Here is a 20,838-nt window from a genome sequence, read left to right on the forward strand (position 1 = left end):
CACTATCCTGAGTAAACTGTATTTTCACACATTGCTAACTGTAACTGCAACAAGATATGTTTCTATGAGTATGGCCAATTACTAAATTCAGAATTTCAGATCAAATTATAGTTCCTTAGCAACTAGCTGGGCCTGCATAATGATGGCACGCCAGTACCAAATATGGCCGTCCAAGGTCATATACGTCATCAGGCTACCCGTCCAATCAGCAGCCGGAGTCAGCTGAGAGGTGGGGGAGGGCGTGGCCGTCTGTGTTGCCCGCTGCTGCTGCACAAGAAGAGCAGTGTCTGTGGTCGGTGCAGGAGGCTGTGGGCAGGGGACCTCTCCAGGCACCGGTATGTATCCAGCTGCCCATACTCCTATCCTGGTATCCCGCCCTAACACTGCACGCCCGTACTGACCCGTCACCTGACAGTCTTGTACAGACCGAGGGAGGCCCTGGCATCATCCAGGCCCCTCACCTTACAGTGCCCGCACCCTGCCTAACCTGTGCCCTGACCCCGGACAGCACAGTCATAGCCACTGGGAGGGTCATATATCCTTATTATGATCTGTCATGTGTGTAATATGTACCCTGGGTCATGTATCCTTATCATGTCATGTGTGTAATATGTATCCTGTCATGTGTTTGTAATATGTATCCTGTCATGTGTTTGTAATATGTATCCTGTCATGTGTTTGTAATATGTATCCTGTCATTTGTGTGTAACGTACCCTGTCATCTGTATAGTATGTACCCTGGTTATGTATCATTGACTGACATGTCATGTATAAGATGTACAGTCCTCTCTACTAATAGACTGGATCATATATCCTGCCATTTCTTATGTATAACCTGTACAGTACTCTCTACCAACAGACTGAATCATATATCCTGTATCACAATGGGTGTATAACCTATACAGTCCTCCTCTGCTAATAGACTGGATCATATTTCCTATAACATGTTATGTGTATAATATGTACAGTCTTCTATACTAATCGACTGGATCATATATGCTATAACATGTTGTGTATATGTACAGTGGTTTCTAATAATAGACTTATCATATATCATGACATTCTATGTGTATAATATTTGTACAGTAATATCTAGTAATAGACTATAATATATCCTTATGAGCTGTTATATGTATAATATGTACAATCTACTGTTGCAACAATCAATCATTTATACCGTATCATATTGTGTGTGTATAATATGTACAGTTCCTCTATTATTAAACTGGATCATATATCCTATAGCATGACATGTTATATGTAATAATATGTGCAGTTCCCTCTAGTAACACTAGATTATATTTCATGTGAAAAAAATGTACAGTCCGTCTAGTAATAGACTTGATTATATATCCAGTAGCATGACCTGTTCTATGGATAATATGTACAGCCATGGCCAAAAGTTTTGAGAATGACAGAAGTATTGGTTTTCACAAAGTTTCCTGCTTCAGTGTTTTTAGACCTGTTTGTCAGATGTTACTATGGGATACTGAAGTAACATTACAAGCATTTCATAAGTGTCGCAGGCTTTTATTGACAAGTACATTAAGTTTATGCAAAGAGTCAATATTTGCAGTGTTGACCCTTCTTTTTCAAGACCTCTGCAATTCGCCCTGGCATGCACAAGTTCTCAATGGGATTAAGGTCTGGGGAGTTTGCTGGCCATGGACCCAAAATTTCGATGTTTTGTTCTCTGAGCCACTTAGTTATCACTCTTGCCTTATGGCAAGGTGCTCCATCATGCTGGAAAAGGCATTGTTCGTCACCAAACTGTTCTTGGATGGTTGGGAGAAGTTGTGCTTGGAGGATGTTTTGGTACCATTCTTTATTCATGGCTGTGTTCTTAGGCAAAATTGTGAGTGAGCTCACTCCCTTGGCTGAGAAGCAACCCCACACATGAATGGTCTCAGGATGCTTTACTGTTGGCATGACACAGGTCAAAGACTTTAGGAGAATGGCCTGGTGTCAAGAAGGGCAGCAAAGAGGCCACTTCTCTCCAGGAAAAACATCAGGGACAGACTGATTTTCTTCAAAAGGTACAGGGATTGGACTGCTGAGGATTGGGGTAAAGTTATTTTCTCTGATGAATCCCCTTTCAGATTGTTTGGGGCATCTGGAAAAATGCTTGTCCGGAGAAGGAAAGGTGAGCGCTACCATCAGTCCTGTGTCATGCCAACAGTAAAGCATCCCTGAGACCATTCATGTGTGGGGTTGCTTCTCAGCCAAGGGAGTGAGCTCACTCACAATTTTGCCTGAGAACACAGCCATAAGTACCAAAACATCCTCCAAGAATAACTTCTCCCAACCATCCAAGAACAGTTTGGTGACGCTTTACCAGCATGATGGAGCACCTTGCCATAAGGCAAAAGTGATAACTAAGTGGCTCGGGGAACAAAAACATTGAAATTTTGGGTCCATGGTCAGGAAACTCCCCAGACCATAATCCCATTGAGAATTTGTGGTCAATCCTCAAGAGGTGGGTGGACAAACAAAAACCCACAAATTCTGACAAACTCCCCAGTCAGTATGTGGCCCAGAAGCTGTATGACAGCATGCCAGGGCGAATTGCAGAGATCTTGAAAAAGAAGGGTCAATACTGCAAATATTGACTCTTTGCATTAACTTAATGTAATTGGAAATAAAAGCCTGTGACACTTATGAAATGCGGCTTTGTGCTAGGTTTGCAGTCACTAATAGTGGTAAGCTAAATGCAGATCTGGACTCATAAACTCTGTAGTGATGGCTAAAGGCGTTATGGCTCGTTACTAAATAGAGCCATGGATTATATATCTTATATCATCACATTTCATGAGTTTAATATGTGCTATCCCGTCTGCTAACAGACTGGCTCATAAATCCTATATCATGAGATCATATGTATATAATATGTATAGTCCCTCTAGCATCATTTATCCTATATCATGACATGTATAATATGTTAAGTCCCTCTAGAATGAGAATGGAATATATATATATGTCCTGAGCCTACTCCTCTATTGGGGGGAGGTTCAGTTGTTCATTTAGAGGAAACAAACAAAAAAGAACTGTTTTGGGGCAGTGTTTGAATAGTTAAACTTTTATCTGGATGTTAATATTCCAGAATGAAACTGTAAAAGCTCTTGTGCTAATGAATCACTTTAGGCTAAGGGTTTTCCCAAACTTGGTCCTCAAGGTGGCCTAACAGACCAGGTTTTAAGGATATCCATGTTTGTGTACAGGTTATATAATTAAACTGATTGAGGTACTACTTAAGTTCTTTAGTATGTTATCCTTAAATCCTGGACTGCTCTGGGGTCTTAAGGACTGAATTTGGGACCCTCTGGGCGAAGTAATTTGTCATGCAAGTAAAAACCACGTTGAGTTTGAATATGTTTTTTTTAAAGCCTCCCTGGCAATTGCTGCTGCACACGCGTGGCCTGTAGACCGCACACACGTGGCCTTTTCCCTTTTGGGGTTGGAGCGACCGCTGATGCGGTCACTTCACTCTGAGCACCCGACACGCGCAATTTAATACATTCGCATGCTGCAATGCGAGCATGGGCACGAATGTCACGGCCAGATCGCATTGAGTATGCGAATATTGATAAATGGACCCCTGTACTTATACTACAGTTGTGTTTTTTGTTTTATATCATTCATTTGTTTTTGTTTTTATTTTTGGTTACAAAGTAGCAAATAATGATACATTTGTTAAGGAATCAATATTTGTCTTGTTTTTTAGGGCTTATTATCCGATCCAACAGAAACATGGCTTTTAGTAAAGGATATCGGATCTTTCACAAACTGGATCCTCCTCCCTTCAGTTTAATGGTGGAGTCCCGAAACAAGGAGGAATGTCTGATGTTTGAGTCTGGCGCAGTGGCGGTCCTCTGTAAGTTATGTTATAATTACACGCACTTTGTGTATGCCCAGGCATTGAGTATTATATATATTCTGCTGGTTACTCTTTGGCTCTTTGAACCAAGCCTTATGTGTGTATTATTTGCCTGTGTAAACCTGGTTTCACTTCTGTCTGACCCTGAAACAGATTATTTGTTTATGTGTTAAATAAATGAGCTCCTACTTCTGGGCAGAGATTGTTCTATGATTACTTCCAGGCCCATTTTCTGGAATTATTTGTAATTCTTTCTTATCTAAAGCACAGTCTTTGAGCTGTACCCTGGCCTAGGTCTGGTACCCGTTGTGTCCCAGGGATAGATTTCCTTCTGTCAACTGTTACAGCAATGTTACAGTAATAGAATATAAAAGCTATTCATGCTTAAATGAAACAATTAGGACCAAGATCATGTATAATGCTGCTGGTGTCTGGTTTTAATTCTCCCCTGGTGTGGACTAAGTACTTTTTTCAGTCTTACCCACTTCTAGATTGCAGGTTTTTTCCCCCTTTGTGAACAGACCAAATTTGACATCATATTACATTGCTCCAAATGGGCATAAAATGTTTTTTATTTGTTTAATCACACAATTAGTTTGTTTATTTTTCAATGGGAATGTTATAGGGGAACTGACACTGGCCTATGACTTTTCCATAAGACTTTTCATACAATTACAACGACACAAATGACTGACCCCATTAGTATAGAGATATGAAATGTGTAGTTTCATATCTAATAATAGCAGTGGTTGGGGGAGCCAATCTGGACGGGATGCCAGCGCTCTTGATCCTGGCGTTCAGAATCCCGCAATGCCGACATCCCGGCAGGGTTAGGATACCGACACCTGTCGGTCAGTAGCCTAACCCTCCCTCCCTGTTGCCTCAACCTAACCTCCCCCTCCCCGCAGCCTAAACATAAACCACCCCCCTTAGTCCCTAACCCTCCCCCCTAGTGCCTAATCCCTATTCCTCCCCCCTAACCCCAGTACTTACTGTCGGGATGCCAGCACTGGGATTCTAAAAGGTGCCGGGATGTCTGCATTCGGAATGCAGTCAGGAAGCCGACGGTCGAAATGCCGACTGCCGGCTCCCGACTGTGCAATCCTGACGGGACTAATGATAGGCGTCGAAACCCCGACGTCTATCATTACACCTACGGCGGGAGCCTGACGACCGGCATACCGAGGCAGGGGCGGACAGCCACGGCGGGGGGGGAGCGCGGAGGGTTAGATTAGTGGCTCCCTGGGGGGGACTTTGGGTTAGGCTAGGGGAAGAGGGGGTTAGGGTTTGCCCCCCCCCCCCCCCCCCCCCCGGGAGGGCTAGGTTTAGGATGCGGGGAAGAGGGGGATAGGTTTGGGCACTTACGGGGGGGGGGGGGGGGGGGGGGAGAGGGTTAGGTATAGTTAGTTTACTTATCTGTCGGGATCTTCACTGCTGCCGATCTTCCGGCGTCGGGATTTGAACCGCCGGATTCATACCGATCCTCTGCATTCTATACGCCGGCATCCTTACTGTATTTTGACCGGATCCCATCTGTCCTCGCCTTGACTTCTATAGGTCGCCCCCACAATTCACAAATCACATCATGGCGACAACAAGTGGGTATCGGGTTCCCTAATAAAAGGAGCTGAATCCGTTACTTTTTAACAACCAGCACATATGTGGGGGAGATGTATCACTCCTTCTAAAAAGTGTAGGCATTCCCATAGCAAGCTACCGGGGTAAATCAGAATAGGTACAAAATCAGTAAAACACCATCACATACAGTCAACAATCTGATACATAAAATGAAAATACAAAACAAGAGCAAAACCTATAACCATAGTAATGCAAAAAATAAAATAACAAAATATAACCATAAAAACACTCTGCTCAGTTTCTAGTATACAGTAATGTGAAATGCAGGCTTTTACATACTCTATAGATGTCCACAATGCCTCACTAACAGCATTAGATTATGCAATTATTAGATATTTGGAAAACTTTCATTTTACCATAGAGATGAGTGAGTTCTGTAGAATGACAGCTGTAGTCAGCACGGGGTGAGCACAGCATTTTGTTTGGGTGTATTCCAGTGGCAAAGTATTCATTTTCTATGCGTGTGAGAAGCAAGGCATAATTTAATAATCTTTCATTTCTATTTAGTTTATTACCAGTGACTGTTAAATATGTATTTGTTTTTAATGTAGAAGATACCCTCTCCTTCTCCTAGCTTGTTGTTTGGACAGAAACTCTCACCTGAGGTCCCGAATATTACTGAGGAGCCCCACTCTCCCCAGTATTAAAGCCTGCATCTGGTTGGAGGGATAAATATCTAATGCGAGGGGGGGGGGAGGGCTGTCGTAAATGTTATCAACCAAAAAACAGTCAAACCCATAATAAAACACTAGAGTTAAAATGCGATTCCTTAACCATTTTAGAGATTCCTATAGCATTGATGGGCAGCAAGGGTAGCTCCGAGCCTTCACCTGTGACCACCTACTCCTTCCTTTGTTTTATAGCTTGTAACTCTTGTTTATTATGCTTCTGATATGTTATTGCAAATATGTCTCTCTTTGATTAAGTGCATTGTGTTAACTTTTTTAGGGGGAGAGAGATCAGGTGGAGAAAGATAAAAATACCAACCAATCAGCTTCTAACTGTCACAACAGCCTGTAAAATGACAGGAGCTGATTGGTTGGTACTTTATCTTTAATTGGTTGGTACTTTTATTGGTTAATCTCACTTCACTTGATCTCTCGCCAAGCTTTGATAAATCTCCCTAAAGGTAATGTGCGGCTGTTTTGAAGGATAGTGGGCTGCCCTAGCACCCGCTGAAGTGTATAATTTTGCCCATCACTTTCCTATAGTTGCCTTGTCTGGACATACTGTACGTACAACGATCACTTTCCCCTCTGCGGCGTTTGGCTGGGTGACATTGAGTAGTAAAAGTTCTCTGGTCTGCTGTCACTGGTGGAGGCCTGCTCATGTTGGTTAGGCAGTACCTGTAGCGCCTAAAGGACTGTCCTGTTGAATTACTGTTCTACCGTTGACTGATCTGCTCATTGGAGCTGTTTGTTTTTCAGAATACATATGTGCACCGAATATTTACTCTTACACAAAAACTACAGTTCGTCCTTTTTTTTTTTTTCTTTCTGTTCCTTTTTATGTGCATCGAGAATGGTAAAAACACAGGGCCTGATTCACTGTGTGCTCTGCTGATTATCAGGAATCTGCACGTGCGCAGGTTCCGTTCATCGCATGTGCAGAACGGGTCCTGCGTGATCGCACACAGGCTCCTCTATGCCTTTGCCTGATCGGCAGGCAAAGGCATTTTCGAAGCTGGGCGAGGACTACACGCGTTCCTGGAAATAAGGGACAGTCTGCGTAAGTGAAGGCTTACTCAGCTGGCTGGCGCCGTCCAACATCGCGACCGATGGTTATCTCAGGCTGCATTCTAGCAAGGACGAAATTGCAAAGCTGCTTGTGTGCGGCTTTGCAACTCCGTCCTCTGCTGAATCGGGCCCACAGTTACGTAATCACTGAGGTCAGTTAGACAACTACTGAGGTGATCGGATTGTTGCGGTGTTGGTCAGAAAAAAAAAACCCGAATGGTTTTGGGTAATTCTCCGTAGTGTTATTTAGCTCAATTTGTTTTAGATTTTTTGTTTTTTCTGTTTGTGGCCATCTTGCCTTATTCCGTGATAGACAGGCGAGCTTGTGGTGAAGGTTCATCAATATTTAATTTGCAAAATAGTTTCCCAGTTCTGTAATCATGGCATATTATGTACAGACTTGCAGGACTGTTTCAGAAGACTATTTATCAATGGGTCAGTGTTCTTCCCAGGCTGTTTTCTACGGGCGCATCGCCTGGCAGATACGGCCTACTGCCTGGAACTTTCCCCCGCCAACCCCTGCTGTGGATCGCTGGCCTCTGAAGTGACCGGAGGCTAAAGAAGCCTCCGATCGCTTCAGAGGCCAGTGTTCCCAGTGATGCACTGCGTGAGTGACGTCACCCGCAACGTGAGGAGCCTGCACCTCACACGCCTCTGGGTCTAGTTAGATCCAGTCAGAGCGAGGCAGTGGGAGTGCGAGCGGCGCGCAAGTTAAAGTAAGTTCTGGGCTGGGGCTGGGTCCACTACCAGTCTGGGGGCACTATTTAAGCCTGGGGGCACTGCATAAGGGACACTATTTAAGCCTGGGGGCACTGCATAAGGGACCAGCCTGGGGGCACTGCATAAGGGACACTATTTAAGCCTGGGGGCAGTGCATTATATTCCAATCTGGGGGCACTATTTAAGCCTGGGGGCACTGCATAAGGGACATTATTTAAGCCTGGGGGCACTGCATAAGGGACACTCTTTAAGCCTGGGGGCACTGCATAAGGGACACTATTTAAGCCTGGGGGCACTGCATAAGGGACCAGTCTGGGGGTACTAATTAAGCCTGGAGGCACTACATAAGGGATCAGTCTTGGGGCATTACTTCAGCCTGGGGGCACTGCATAAGGGCAAAGCAAAATTATAGAGGGCCAAGCATAAAGGGGAAAACTACAGGGGGCACTGTATAAAGGGCACAAATACAGGGGCACTGCATAATGGGCACTTTTGACTGAGCTCCAGTGGGGGAGCAGCCTGAGACCTGTCGATCTGGAATGGTAAGGGAGATGCCCCTTTTCCTGGCGCGCGCATAATTGCGAAGGCCCACACCCGGCTACTTCTTGATGCCACCCGGCTGCAAAAAAAAATTCTGGGGTCCATATCCGATCCTCTGCCATCTCTGTGTGGCTCTGTCTCCTAGAACATCTGGGTACAGAGTGTTCTCCTTCATCTCCTGGTTGTTTGTATAACACAAGCGCACCAGAGGGAGAGTTGGTGCCTATCTCTGGCACGCCTATAATTCCCCTATTCTTGCACATGTGAGACTGGCATTCAGGATAAAAAAAATTTTTATACAAACACTTGGTACTGCTTGCATTCATTCATTTAAAGTTATTACTTTAAATACAATTCTATATCAAATTACTTTGGTACCTCCCCTATTATTCCCAGATCTTGCATATAAGCGGCATCTCTGCCAGTTACCTTCAATGATTCTTGGCTCTCCTTGTAGCCAATGCAGTATCGCTAATGGAAGCCAGCTGCTGATTGGAGGAGGTTTGCTGAGTGAGGCCCAACCACCAGAACTTCAGAAGTACCTGCACCATGTTTTGCAGACCCCTGTAAACATGGAATACACCTGAATGTAACTGCTCCAGCCCTTTGCATCTCATAAATAATCTTTTACATGTGGGTGCATTCATACCCCTAGCCCACACTAAGAAGGGACACCACTGATAACTTGTCAACTCGCACCAGACGATGCTGCATTTTGTTTTGTCCTTATATATGTGACCTTTCCTTCACAAATACCGAATACTGTTCTGTGATGTCAGTGGTGAGAGGCATCTTGTTATTTTCTATCTATAATATATTAAATGGAAGACGTTCCCAGGCAACCATTCATAGAACAAGTGTATAAACAATGAGCCAGTCATCCATAATGTAATTCACTAAACTACTCTACAGGGCCGTCTGGCTTACATAGTATGTGTGTATATATTATCGGATATACAGAAGTACCAGTGTTCCTGTGGTCATTAATACTCCTGACAGCCGTTACAATAACATGTCCTTTGTAGGGATTAGATGGTGACAGCTTACACGCGGTTAGGTGGGCTTATCAGTCAGTATAGATAGATGTCAGATTCCCCCACACGTGTCAGGTAGGTGGGCTTATCAGTCAGTATAGATAGATGTCAGATTCCCCCACACGTGTCAGGTAGGTGGGCTTATCAGTCAGTATAGATAGATGTCAGATTCCCCCACACGTGTCAGGTAGGTGGGCTTATCAGTCAGTATAGATAGGATGCAGATATACACCTTGTGTGTCTGACATTTTGCACAAGTGTCTTGCTGACTATGAGAACTGAATGAGATCTGTTATTTTTAGGGAACTGATACTGACATTTAGCAATATGCAGGCTTTTCCTGTTAAAATGTGGCCCAGTCCTTACTTGAGGCGTTAGTTTTCTCAGGTCAGGTTCTGGTTAGTAATGCAGCAATTTTTTGATTGGTCCACCCAGTCTTGTCTTTCCTCAATGGAGTGTGCATCTATGGTACTGTACTTGTGTGTTTTTTTATTTTTTATTATTTATTTGTTTTTTTTTTAATATATAATTGGGTCATTCTACCATTCTGATGGGTCTATTTACTAAGCAGTGTTAGGAGACAGAGTGAAAAGTGATAAGGTGCCAGCCAATCAGCTCCCAACTGTCATCTCACAGGCTGTGTTTGAAAAATGACAGCTGGGAGCTGATTGGCTGGCACCTTCTCACTTTCCTATCACTTTTCACTCTGTCTCCTAACACTGCTTAGTAAATAGATCCTTAAATATTTTTATGTTCTATTTAATGTACCGTTCTGTATGATAGTAAGACTCTCTAGGGCAGGCCTGACCAACCTGTGGCTCTCCAACTGTTGTGAAACTGCAAGTCCCAGCATGCCCTGCCACAGTTTTGCAATTGGGCTATGCTAAAACGGTGGCAGTGCATGCTGGGACTTGTAGTTTTGCAACAGCTGGAGAGCCACATGTTGGCCAGGCCTGCTCTAGGGAATGAGGAGTTTTCAGCTTTTTGTTGCCGATTTTTTTTTTGTTTTGTTTTGTTTTGTTTTCATTCAATCTATCCTGATACACTCAAGAAACTGAGCCCACCTTTTGGGACATCTAGGTCTGAGAAGCTATTCCTATGACTTCACTGTCCCTAGCAGCTGCCTCTGTTGGACACTAGTTGCCCCCCCGTCTAATGAAGGTTACATCATGAGGTGGCATCGGCGTATTTGAAGCGGTTTTATGGTTTACATTTAATCGTGAGCGATAGTAGAGACCAGAGAGTGGTGATGTGGTTGGCTTCCATTCCATAGAGAAAACAATGTACATAATGGTTAGAATTGCTGCCTTGCAGGGTTGTGTGCCTGGGTTTTATACAGAGTAGTGCAGAGGTTCCCAAATGTGGTCCTCAAGGCAGTTCAGGTTTTAGAGATATCCATGGTTGAGCACAGGTGACTTTTTTAGTTCCTCAGTCAATTAGATTTAACCACTGTGCTCAACCATGGATATCACGAAAACCTAAACTGTTGTGGTGCCTTGAGGACCGTGTTTGGGGACTTCCTGGAGTGGAGTGCTAGCTGGATGTATATTCTCCAGGTGTTACTTTTCCATCCCTCACTCAGTTCTGGCAGATTCATTTTAGCTGCGCCTAAATTGACCTTGGTGCGTTTGCAGTTTTGTGCCTGTGTTAAGGAAATTAGATTGTAAGCTCCTCTGGGTCTAATGTACCATGTCTAGCGTTCTTTGATTAGTTCAGGGCTGCACAGTGTATAGGCACAATGTTATGTATTGCATAACACAGGATAATAGGAATAATCATTACCCCTGGGAGGAATCCCTGTCGGTCCGTACATGACGGGCAGCGTCTCTGCTACACAGCAGGAATCCCAATCACTGCTGTTATATAAGAATTACCAGCCTGAGGCCAGGTGCGGAGCACTCAACACTTCTAATGGCTCATAGTACTTTAATTTACTGTAATTACTTGACAATTATTCAGCATATTAAGCTATGTCTGTGGTTACTGCCATTTTTACACAAAGCCGTGAGGCTTCTGCTGCTGCAAGCTGATCTATTATTTAGGACTTTGAAATAAATTTTATGTACAGTTTAATCAATTTTCTTGTGTCTGTAATGCTACATCCTGTCTTGAGTTGGGATTTTCCTGAGTAGCAATATTCCCCTCCCATCCCCAGCAGAAATCCTGGTTATCAGTGGTTGATAAGAGGGTAGTTCAGGGCTTGACAAATTTATCTAAAATCTAGGAGCCAGGATGAAAGTATAGGAGCCACCGTCCCCCCCCCCCGTCCCCCCCCAAAAAAAAAAATAATAATAAATAAATACAGGAGAGAGTGAGGAGCACAGCTGTGTGTTATGTAACTATTATACACACTATACTAGTCCACAAAATGGTCACAGTTGGGTGATATAGTAAAATGGAGGCTCCCTCACTGCTCTGCACAGCTCCTCTGCTCCACCCCCCAGTAATAACAGACCACATTTCACATAAAACAATGGTGCCAGAAAGTACAACAAAACCACCCCCCCTCCCTTCGTGGTCACACCATAGACCCTACTACCGGAGAGCTCTATGTAGCCGGAGATGGGAGGCAGTAGACAGATGGGACGTACAGGGGGATCAGTGTAGACTGGGACAGACAGCAGGGATCGGAGCAGGCCAGGATGGAGAGGAGTCGTCAGTGCAGACCGGGACGGACAGAGGCACAGCAGTCACCACAGGCGACACTCAGCACATGTACTCCTGTGCATGATATGAACACAATACTATAGGCACGAATCTCCGCCGGAGCTGATGAGGATCTGCTTCCTCACTCACTGCAAAACCTAGTAGCCAGGCAGCAAAATCTGGTAGCCATGGCGACCTGGCCCCCAGGATTTGTCGAACCCTGGGGTAGTTTACACTTTCAGTACTGGAGAATTTATTATATTGCAGATGTTTCAGTTCTATATCATGTGACCTATAGTAAGTTCATGTACTTCTTTTGACGGACATCCTGTAAATTGACAAATTGTCGCTCTGCGGCCTTCCCACCTCAAAGGAGGCGGCCATTTTGTAGTCTCATGCAATCTTCACGGAGCACAGCTGATCAGTCTACTAGGAACCAATGACCTTGGCGATACACAAACGGGCAGATATTCCCAGTGCATGGGCTTGTAGTGAAATGATAGGCTAAAATCTACGGATATTGGTTGGTCCCACAAAATGGCTGCCGCCATGGTGTGTTGACATTGCAGCACTTTTAACTTCATCCAGAAAATAAAAGAAAGGTGATATAAAGTTGAATTACCACATGAAGTGGCTGGAGAAATTGAAAGTTAACAAGAGGACCCAAAAGGGGTCTGCGTCTGTTGGCGGTCACCCATCTAGAACTGTATACAAACGTCCTACAAACTCCTTACTGTGTGTTCATTTGTGTGACTAAATGTGCAAGGACTGAAACGCCCACTTTTAGTGCACGTGCACACTGTAGTACTGATTGGTGCGTCCTTATGGCAGGTGCAGTTTCGCTGACCACTGCCTCCTATGCTTGCAGCTGTGCTTCTGTAAACACCACATTGCCACTTGCAATGAAACTCCCACAGAACCGATTAATAGTCGACTCTTTATTTATTTTTATTTTTTGCTTTAGTAACTGGGTATCCGGCGAGATTGAGCAACGTATTTCATGTAGCACTTAGTACAAGTGAGATCCCCATACACACAACCCAGTGTTCAGTCTCCCACACAACTGCTGGTTTGGTTGAGACGAGAGTTTCGTGCTGACAAGTTTTAGCCGTTTGGCTTTATATCATCGACTGGGTTTTATAGGTAAACGTGTCTGTGCCTTATGCAATGTTCAATGCGATATTATTTAAAAATGACCAGCAACACTCTGCCGAATCAGCACTATTACAGGGGACGATTCAGCGGATGCCACTTCCCATGTTTAGTCTTGTTTTCTGTAGTGTGTCTAATGGTGCATACACAAGGTCAGATTTAGCAGGACGATATAAACGATATCGATTAACGTTAGATCGTTTATATCGTCCATTTTATTTTTAGCCCCTTCCAACCCCCGGACGATGCACTGGCACGGATGGTCAATAACGACCTTCGCCCGTGCATGCAGTCCAACCTGGTCGATATCGAGGGGGTCGTTTAGTCGTTGGGGGTTGGTGCTGTGCTGGATGTTCGATAAGCATCCAGCATATGCAGGATGATCAGACAACGATATCTTTATCGTTGTCTGATCTGACCATGTGTATGCACCATATGTCTGTCTTCTATTAGATACACAGTCCAAGTGTGTAGACTAAATTTTACATGTTGCCTTTAATGTGTTTATTACTGCAAGCTATAATCAAAGCACGTGAGCTTACTGTAATTAATGGAAGTCTGGTTACCAGCAGTGACCGCGTAAATGTACAATCCCAAGATCTTGCAGGAACACATAAACCTTAGTTCTAAACATTTTTATTAGAACATTTTTGCATATGCCCAGCCCAGCTGCTAAGTCATGTATTATTCATCTATTCACACATTGTATTACAGTCCTATATTGGCTGTGTAAGACCTTGCACCCGCTTATTACATGCATTTTATATGCATGTTTTCCATGTAAATGAGTTTGGGTACATTGCATATGTGTCAACTCCTCGTCGTACCTCACATCTCGTTGTTGGGGAACCCCGAGTGACCTAAAATATAGAAGTTGCAAAGTCATTTGACTTATTCTGAGAAATAAAATGTCCTATTAATAATGAGGTGAATGTACAGGGAGGGGGAGAAGGGAGAAAGACGTTTATTAAACTGCATTGAAGGTTTGTATGCAGGAGAAATAAAAACTTGCGTTGTGCTAATTCTGCATCTGATGTCAACTGGGGCTTGTAATACTTTTTTTTTTTCTATAATTACATTAAAAATCACCTCATACTGCATATAAATGTCATTCTGTGTGATGCGTCTACAAGTGCATTCAATCTGTGTACTTTACACGTGTCTGCCAAAAAAGGACATTGTCTTGTTTAAGTTAAACGCTTGTGGAAATGAATGTAAACTCTTCGTAAACCCCTCCTTTATACATTTACTCTCATCAAGATTTATTTAACTGAATTATGTGCGTTAGGCTCCCTAATATAGAATACGTAGCTTTCAAAATATCCCAGAGAAACACCATTCAAATGCACATAGGAATGGGCAATGGATACTCTTTTGCTCAGTAGATTTTTTTTTTTTATTTCCACATCTGTTTGTGTCCGACTTGTGACGGAAATTGATGTTAGCCATAAGTTTAACACTAGGCGGGTACTGTGTAGAGGTAAGGATCCAGATGGCGTGGTGCGGGTGTAAACTGAAGCTACCCCGGTGGTGAGGCAATGCCTAACTCCATTCCCGCTACCCAAGAGAGGCAAGGGTTCCCCAACCAGGCACAGACAGTGGGAGATAAAGTTCAGACAAATTAAATCTAGATTTATTTCTAGTAAGGTAAAATTACTGGAATGGGTCACTGCTATTGAATAATAGGTGTCGTTCAATGAACAATAAACACACAAATTATATAAATTACAGTAATACGTGCAGCAACCCTTTTTCTAAATGGAATGCAACTTCACTGACTATTGCAGCCATTTCAAGAATAGACAAAGATCCACTATTACTTTAAAAGGCTAGAAGTTGACATTTCTTATTCTAATTGACTATTCCCTATACTAAATTAGAAATGTTCTTTGCTCATTAATAGAATATCCAATACAGTGGACCTACGCTTTATAAACTGGGTTATGGGTTACTCTTTGTGCACACATTGGGGTCCTTAACCACTTGCCAGGTGTGATTGCATCAGATGCGACCACACCACGCGGGCTTTCCCTGGTAAACTTCCAGCAGCCGCCAGTCACAGCACCCTGCATGCCCCTCTGCACCCGCAGTTCCCCCTCCTGTAGTCGCGACTGCCCACACCTCTCCTTTCTGCCTGCCCACTGTCACTGGTTGTGGTGTAGCCCCGCCTAACTCAGACAGCAGAGATAGTTGATCCCTGCAGCCAGACTGTGAAGGTCCTGCAAGACGTGTAACTAAGAAGTTTATACTGGGCGGGGTGAGTGAGACATCGGAGCGATGGTGGTGGCAGTCGATGTGGATACGTTCTACACATCATATCGGGGAAATATGGGGCGATGCCTATAGCCAATATTAATAATCAGAGGATAGGGTCACAGGTTTTTGTTTTTTAATATGGGTAAAATGATAACTTTGTGCATTGGTGGAGAACTATATAGAAGTGTAAGTAGTATATGTGCATAAAATGCAGTGCAGGGGAGTCACAGGTATGGGCACAGGATATACCATACTTCTCTGAGGTGTACCCTGGTTTAGTAAAGTAAAATGTTACCCCATTGCTGGGACCTAGCTGGTATTCTTGAGCAGAGTTGCTTTTCCTTCAGGGGGACACATGAAGAGACCTATATCCGCTGCTGCTCTGTTACTGGTTGGTGTCCTGGACATTGGGAGAGCCAGTGATTTCCCCTTCATGACCAAGAGGAACGTTTGTTACAGTCTAACGTTGAGTACACGCAATACGACAGTACAATGCAGCGACCGATGTAACGATACATTGTGCGCACCATACGCACTGCACAGTCTGGCGTGCGACGGCGCAATGTATCACTACTTGCTGCATGTGGCTACACTGCGTCGTTTATTGCATTGTCCCATTTGATGTGCCGCACAGCTACACACTATAAGATGTGTACGATGGAACGTTCTGATCCACGTCGGTATTTGGTAATTAGACACCCGGGCTGATCACAGAAACCTGCTCCTGGCTCTGCCTGTCAGCCTGCAGGCAGGGCAGAGCAGGAGTATGGGGAACTAAAGAGTGCCTGAACATTGCGTTATTTTCGCAAGGCTTCCTCCAGTATTATGTTACAATTTGTCTTTAGTAAATCTGAAACTGATCATATTTCCCATTATAAGTATGATAAATGCGATCTGCATCCTAAAAATATGTGAATTTGAGGGCATGGAGCAGAATGTTGCGAGTTTTCCTCAAAATGCCTTTTGATACTAAAATGTGAAAAGGACAGCACAGACGGCGTAATGGTGAGCATTACTGCCTCACAGCACTGAGGTCGCTGGTTCGATTCCCATTACGGCCCTAACTGTGTGGAGTTTGTATATTCTCCCTGTGCTTGCGTGGGTTTCCTTCGGGTGCTGCGGCTTCCTCCCACACTCCAAAAAAATACTGGTAGGTTAATTGGGTCACAACAAAGTTAATCCTATTGTGTACTGTATGTGTGTGAGCATGTGGTAGGGAATATAGATTGCAAGCTCCACCGGGCCAGGGACTGATATGAATGGACAAATATTCTCTCTGTAAAGCGCTGCAGAATATGTGTGCGCTATATAAATAACTGGTAATAATAAAAAAAATAAAAAATAATAAAGGTGTAAATAAAAAAAAATAATGGTAAACAAAACAAAAACCCGTTTTCATATTATATTAGTAGAAAAAAAAATATTACTGACTATGCCTCTGTATGTGAGCCTAGAGTTATATTAATACAAATGGTGAACTCCATAAGGCTCAAGTCCACCTGGGCAAAGTGGTACTTGCCCAGGTGCCCTCCACACACAACATATGTGTCCAAATAACTTCCAAAGTACGGTGGCACTCACGGGACTTCTTTAGACCAGAAAATTGACTGCTAGTCGCAGGCTTGAACTCCAACGTTTCAGATTGTTTTAATCTTTTTTCAAGGATATAGCACAATGATACAAATACAGATCTTACCTTATATAGTTACACCACACGTGCATACTCTCCGTCCGGCTCCAGCAACTCGTCCACCCCCGATGATGTCACGCGTCTGCGTCCAACCTGACATGACACATCGTTAAGGCCACCAGAGAGCGGGCGGTTGCCTAGAGACAGGACGCCAAAACATAAAGTGAAAATAAACCGACACCAATAAAAACAGGGACCACATCCATAGACTAGACAATATACAAAAAAAAGCGTCTACTAGTAAATGACAAGCAATGCAAATATGTCACAGCTGAGATAGTTTGTTTAGCTATCTCTATCATATAAAAATCAGGGAAAGGTTAGACTGATGCCGCTATATTAAAGAAAACAACTTAAGGATAATTGTTCATTCTAACGCGTTAGAAGGCAGAGATACAGATCAACCGGTTGCTCGCCATTGCTCACGTGAGTGCCGCCGTACTTTGGAAGTTATATATATATATATTTTTTTTAACATCCTTTTCTTCGTAGACATGGATTGTGAGATATGTACAGTCATTGGTGTTCTTTAGAGTGATCACATCTATGTACGGGAGGTGGCCTAGCGAAGGTCAGAGGAGGCAGCATTATGTGGGCTGGGAATACAGCCTGACCGGTCACTAGGAACTGTGAGCTGTGGCTGCTAGCTTATGCACAGACTGTACTCACAGCAAAGCTGGCTCCACCGTGTACAGACAACAGCTGCACGTAGAGTAATGCTGGTCCCCACTATAAGCCGTTTACTATGCGACATACACTAAACACACATGGTTTCCTGTTCGTCATGACAACATTTAGGGGTCGATTCAATTACGGGCAGTTGGGGACAGCACGATGTGTGCTATGTGCACATCAGCCACACACTCTGTAAGACCCAACATTGTGCATTTTATTATGCAGACTAAAATGCTCAATTTAATGGCGACGTATAATAGCATTGCTGCGTTCCATCACAGCCGCACATTACATCGCATCACAGGCATTTAAATAGGGATAACATTTTTAACAGTAAAGAAGAATAATACAGACAGTTGGGGGATGAGGTAGTCATGAAGATTCTAAACACTTCTACAAATAGTAAATCTTTAGGTAAGGATGGAAACCATGTATTTGATTCAGCTTTGCAGCCAATGGTTTAGTTTTTTACTTATTATTTTTTTTTTTTAATTATTAATAATATACTTTGTTTATTTTGCCTAGAGATCAGCTGGCTTCTTCTTTTTTCTCTTTCTGGTAATACATAACGGAACTTGTTATTAATTTTAAAATAGGATTCCTGGGTAGTTTTGGCAATACATTCCACTGATTGTACTTTGCCATGACCTGTTTGGTAAAGAACATGGCAGGAGTTCCTTTATTCAGAAAAGAGCCATAAGGAGTCCATACACTGCACGATATGGATCGGCACGGTATAGGTGCTACATCGCGCCGTGTATGGGCACAATATCGTACCTGATATCGTGCTGCGCACTCCCGCGGGATCGTAAATCGCATCCCCAGATCTTTCCGCAGGTTCATCTGCTCCGGGATGCGATGTACGATCCCATTCAGATGGTGGAGGGGGGAGAGCCGGCATATCGTGCGGTTAGCGGGGACCACGCGATTGTCAGCGGGGACAGACGAATTGGCAGTCGCCCTACACGGTGCATCACACCGTGTATGGCCAGCAATACTGTACCATGCTGGGACTTGTAGTCCCATCATTAGCTGGTGATCAATAGATGCGTGGATGTTGCACAGCAGTCTGAGAGACCCACATGACGCACCCCTGGCCCACACCCCTGCGACTACTCCTGGAGAGGCCTGGACGGCACAGTACACCATGTTTATCACGGTCCAGACAGAAACACATGCCCTTGTGGCTGCATGATAATGATTAAGGAATAAACTGTACTGTGCGTCCCTGGAGACTGTATATACATCTGACCTCCGTGCTATGATAAAGCAAACTGTGGAAAAACGATATTTATGAAAGTGCGCTGGGAGCAGACTATTGGGGTTTACATTTGGGTTCTCTGTTGACATTCTTCCTTTTTGTTTAAAAAGAAAAAAGCAAAATAAACTCACTGCACAGTCCGCACAATTTATTACATTGGATTTTGTGTATATACCTTCCTAGCATTTGGGTGAAGTTATTCATAATAAGAGAAATCTGCAGGATTGTGCGCCCTATAAAATAGTCATGGACTATGGATCTTGGATTACTATGTAAGAAACCTGTAATATGTGAACTCAGAGAGGAGGAGACTGTATGTAACATGTTGTTAGTAGTTACTGCGGCAAAACAACCAATGATTACATTTGAAGGAGAGAAAAAAACATGTACACCAAACATACCCTCACCCTATTTGTAAGACTATACACATCTGAATTACATTTGGTCTCCTCTTTCTATGCTCCTTGTCATTGATTACATTTACCCACATTCATTCAGAGTTTACTCCTTTTTTATTTTAAATTTTTCACCACGAATGAGTGTCCGCACCTCTGCCCTGGTTTGAATCGGCTCCTTGTGTTTTTTTTTTTTTTTCCTAAGCGTTAAAAGGACACGGATCATGGCAGATGGGCACTACCCTGCCCACCTTGTCTCCCCATTTTTATTGCTAAGGACCCCAGACCCTATTTTATCCTCCGCTCTCTTTCTTTGCAGATTAAGGATAACTTTGTGTCTCCCAATCATGTTTACATTCCTCAGCCACCCTCCTATAAAGTAGTGCTTCCCCAGGCTTCTAGTACACATACAGCCTCCAGTTTAGTTGACCTGTCCTATTACTCTTCCTCGGTAGTATAATTGAGTCAACAACCATCACCCCCTCCCCCCCCCCCCCCCCCCCCCTCCTGTAATCTCTCCTGGTCATATTTTGAAAGCTGAACTTGTGTCATCTTTGCAAGTTCTGCCTGTTTTCCATTGTAAAATAGTGCGTGAAAGGCGGTATGACATCACGGACCAATAGGAGGCCTCAGGACAGGGCTGTGTGATGAGAAGCAGAGGTTAGGGTGATCTAATTGTATCCTTTTTACCCAACCCAGGAATAAAGCTGCAATACTGCTTCTTCCGTATTCTTCAGTTCTGTAACCATTACCAGATTGCCTAACAGACTTAAGGCACACCTCCACTAGACGATTAAATTGAGCGATTGAACGAAAACGATATAGTCCAATAACCGTTTTTCGAAACTGTTTGCAGATCGTTTAAAAAAAAAACAACGGCGCTTGCTGCCACTGGTCGTTTAGACATCTATCATCGTACAAATATGTTGTAACATGTTTGCGGATGATTGATGAGCCTGTACTGACTGCTCGCTCAGTGTAGGCACATCACAGACTGACAAACGACTGCACCATTACTATGTCGTAATCGTGCAATCGTTTTGATGTCTTCTAGTGGATGTGTGCCTTTACAGTGCTGATAATGTGTAGATTGGTTCATACACGTGGGGGAGACTATTGTGGTTCTAGTAACTCCGGGTGCATGTACAATTCATTTTCTCACTTGGTTAAACATATGGTTAGACATCAGAATTCATATCAGAAAAGTGACGTTTTGTGATG

General features: G+C 43.6%; 1 protein-coding gene across 7 annotated transcripts in view; it reads left to right on the forward strand.

The window, feature by feature from the left end:
- The first annotated feature begins 256 nt into the window (after positions 1-256).
- The window catches only part of SYNJ1 (synaptojanin 1), a 106,014-nt gene continuing 85,432 nt past the window's right edge, over positions 257-20,838 (forward strand). For all 7 annotated transcript variants that reach the window (XM_088461687.1, XM_088461691.1, XM_088461692.1 and 4 more), the window contains exons 1-2: positions 257-335; positions 3,722-3,871. In XM_088461687.1, coding sequence (XP_088317813.1) covers positions 3,748-3,871 — 124 coding nt within the window. In that variant the 5' untranslated portion in view covers positions 257-335; positions 3,722-3,747. The remainder of the gene's footprint in view (positions 336-3,721; positions 3,872-20,838) is intronic.

Source organism: Taudactylus pleione, unplaced genomic scaffold (assembly GCF_031769625.1).
Source record: "Taudactylus pleione unplaced genomic scaffold, aTauple2 ptg001086l, whole genome shotgun sequence".
Lineage (NCBI taxonomy): Eukaryota > Metazoa > Chordata > Amphibia > Anura > Myobatrachidae > Taudactylus > Taudactylus pleione.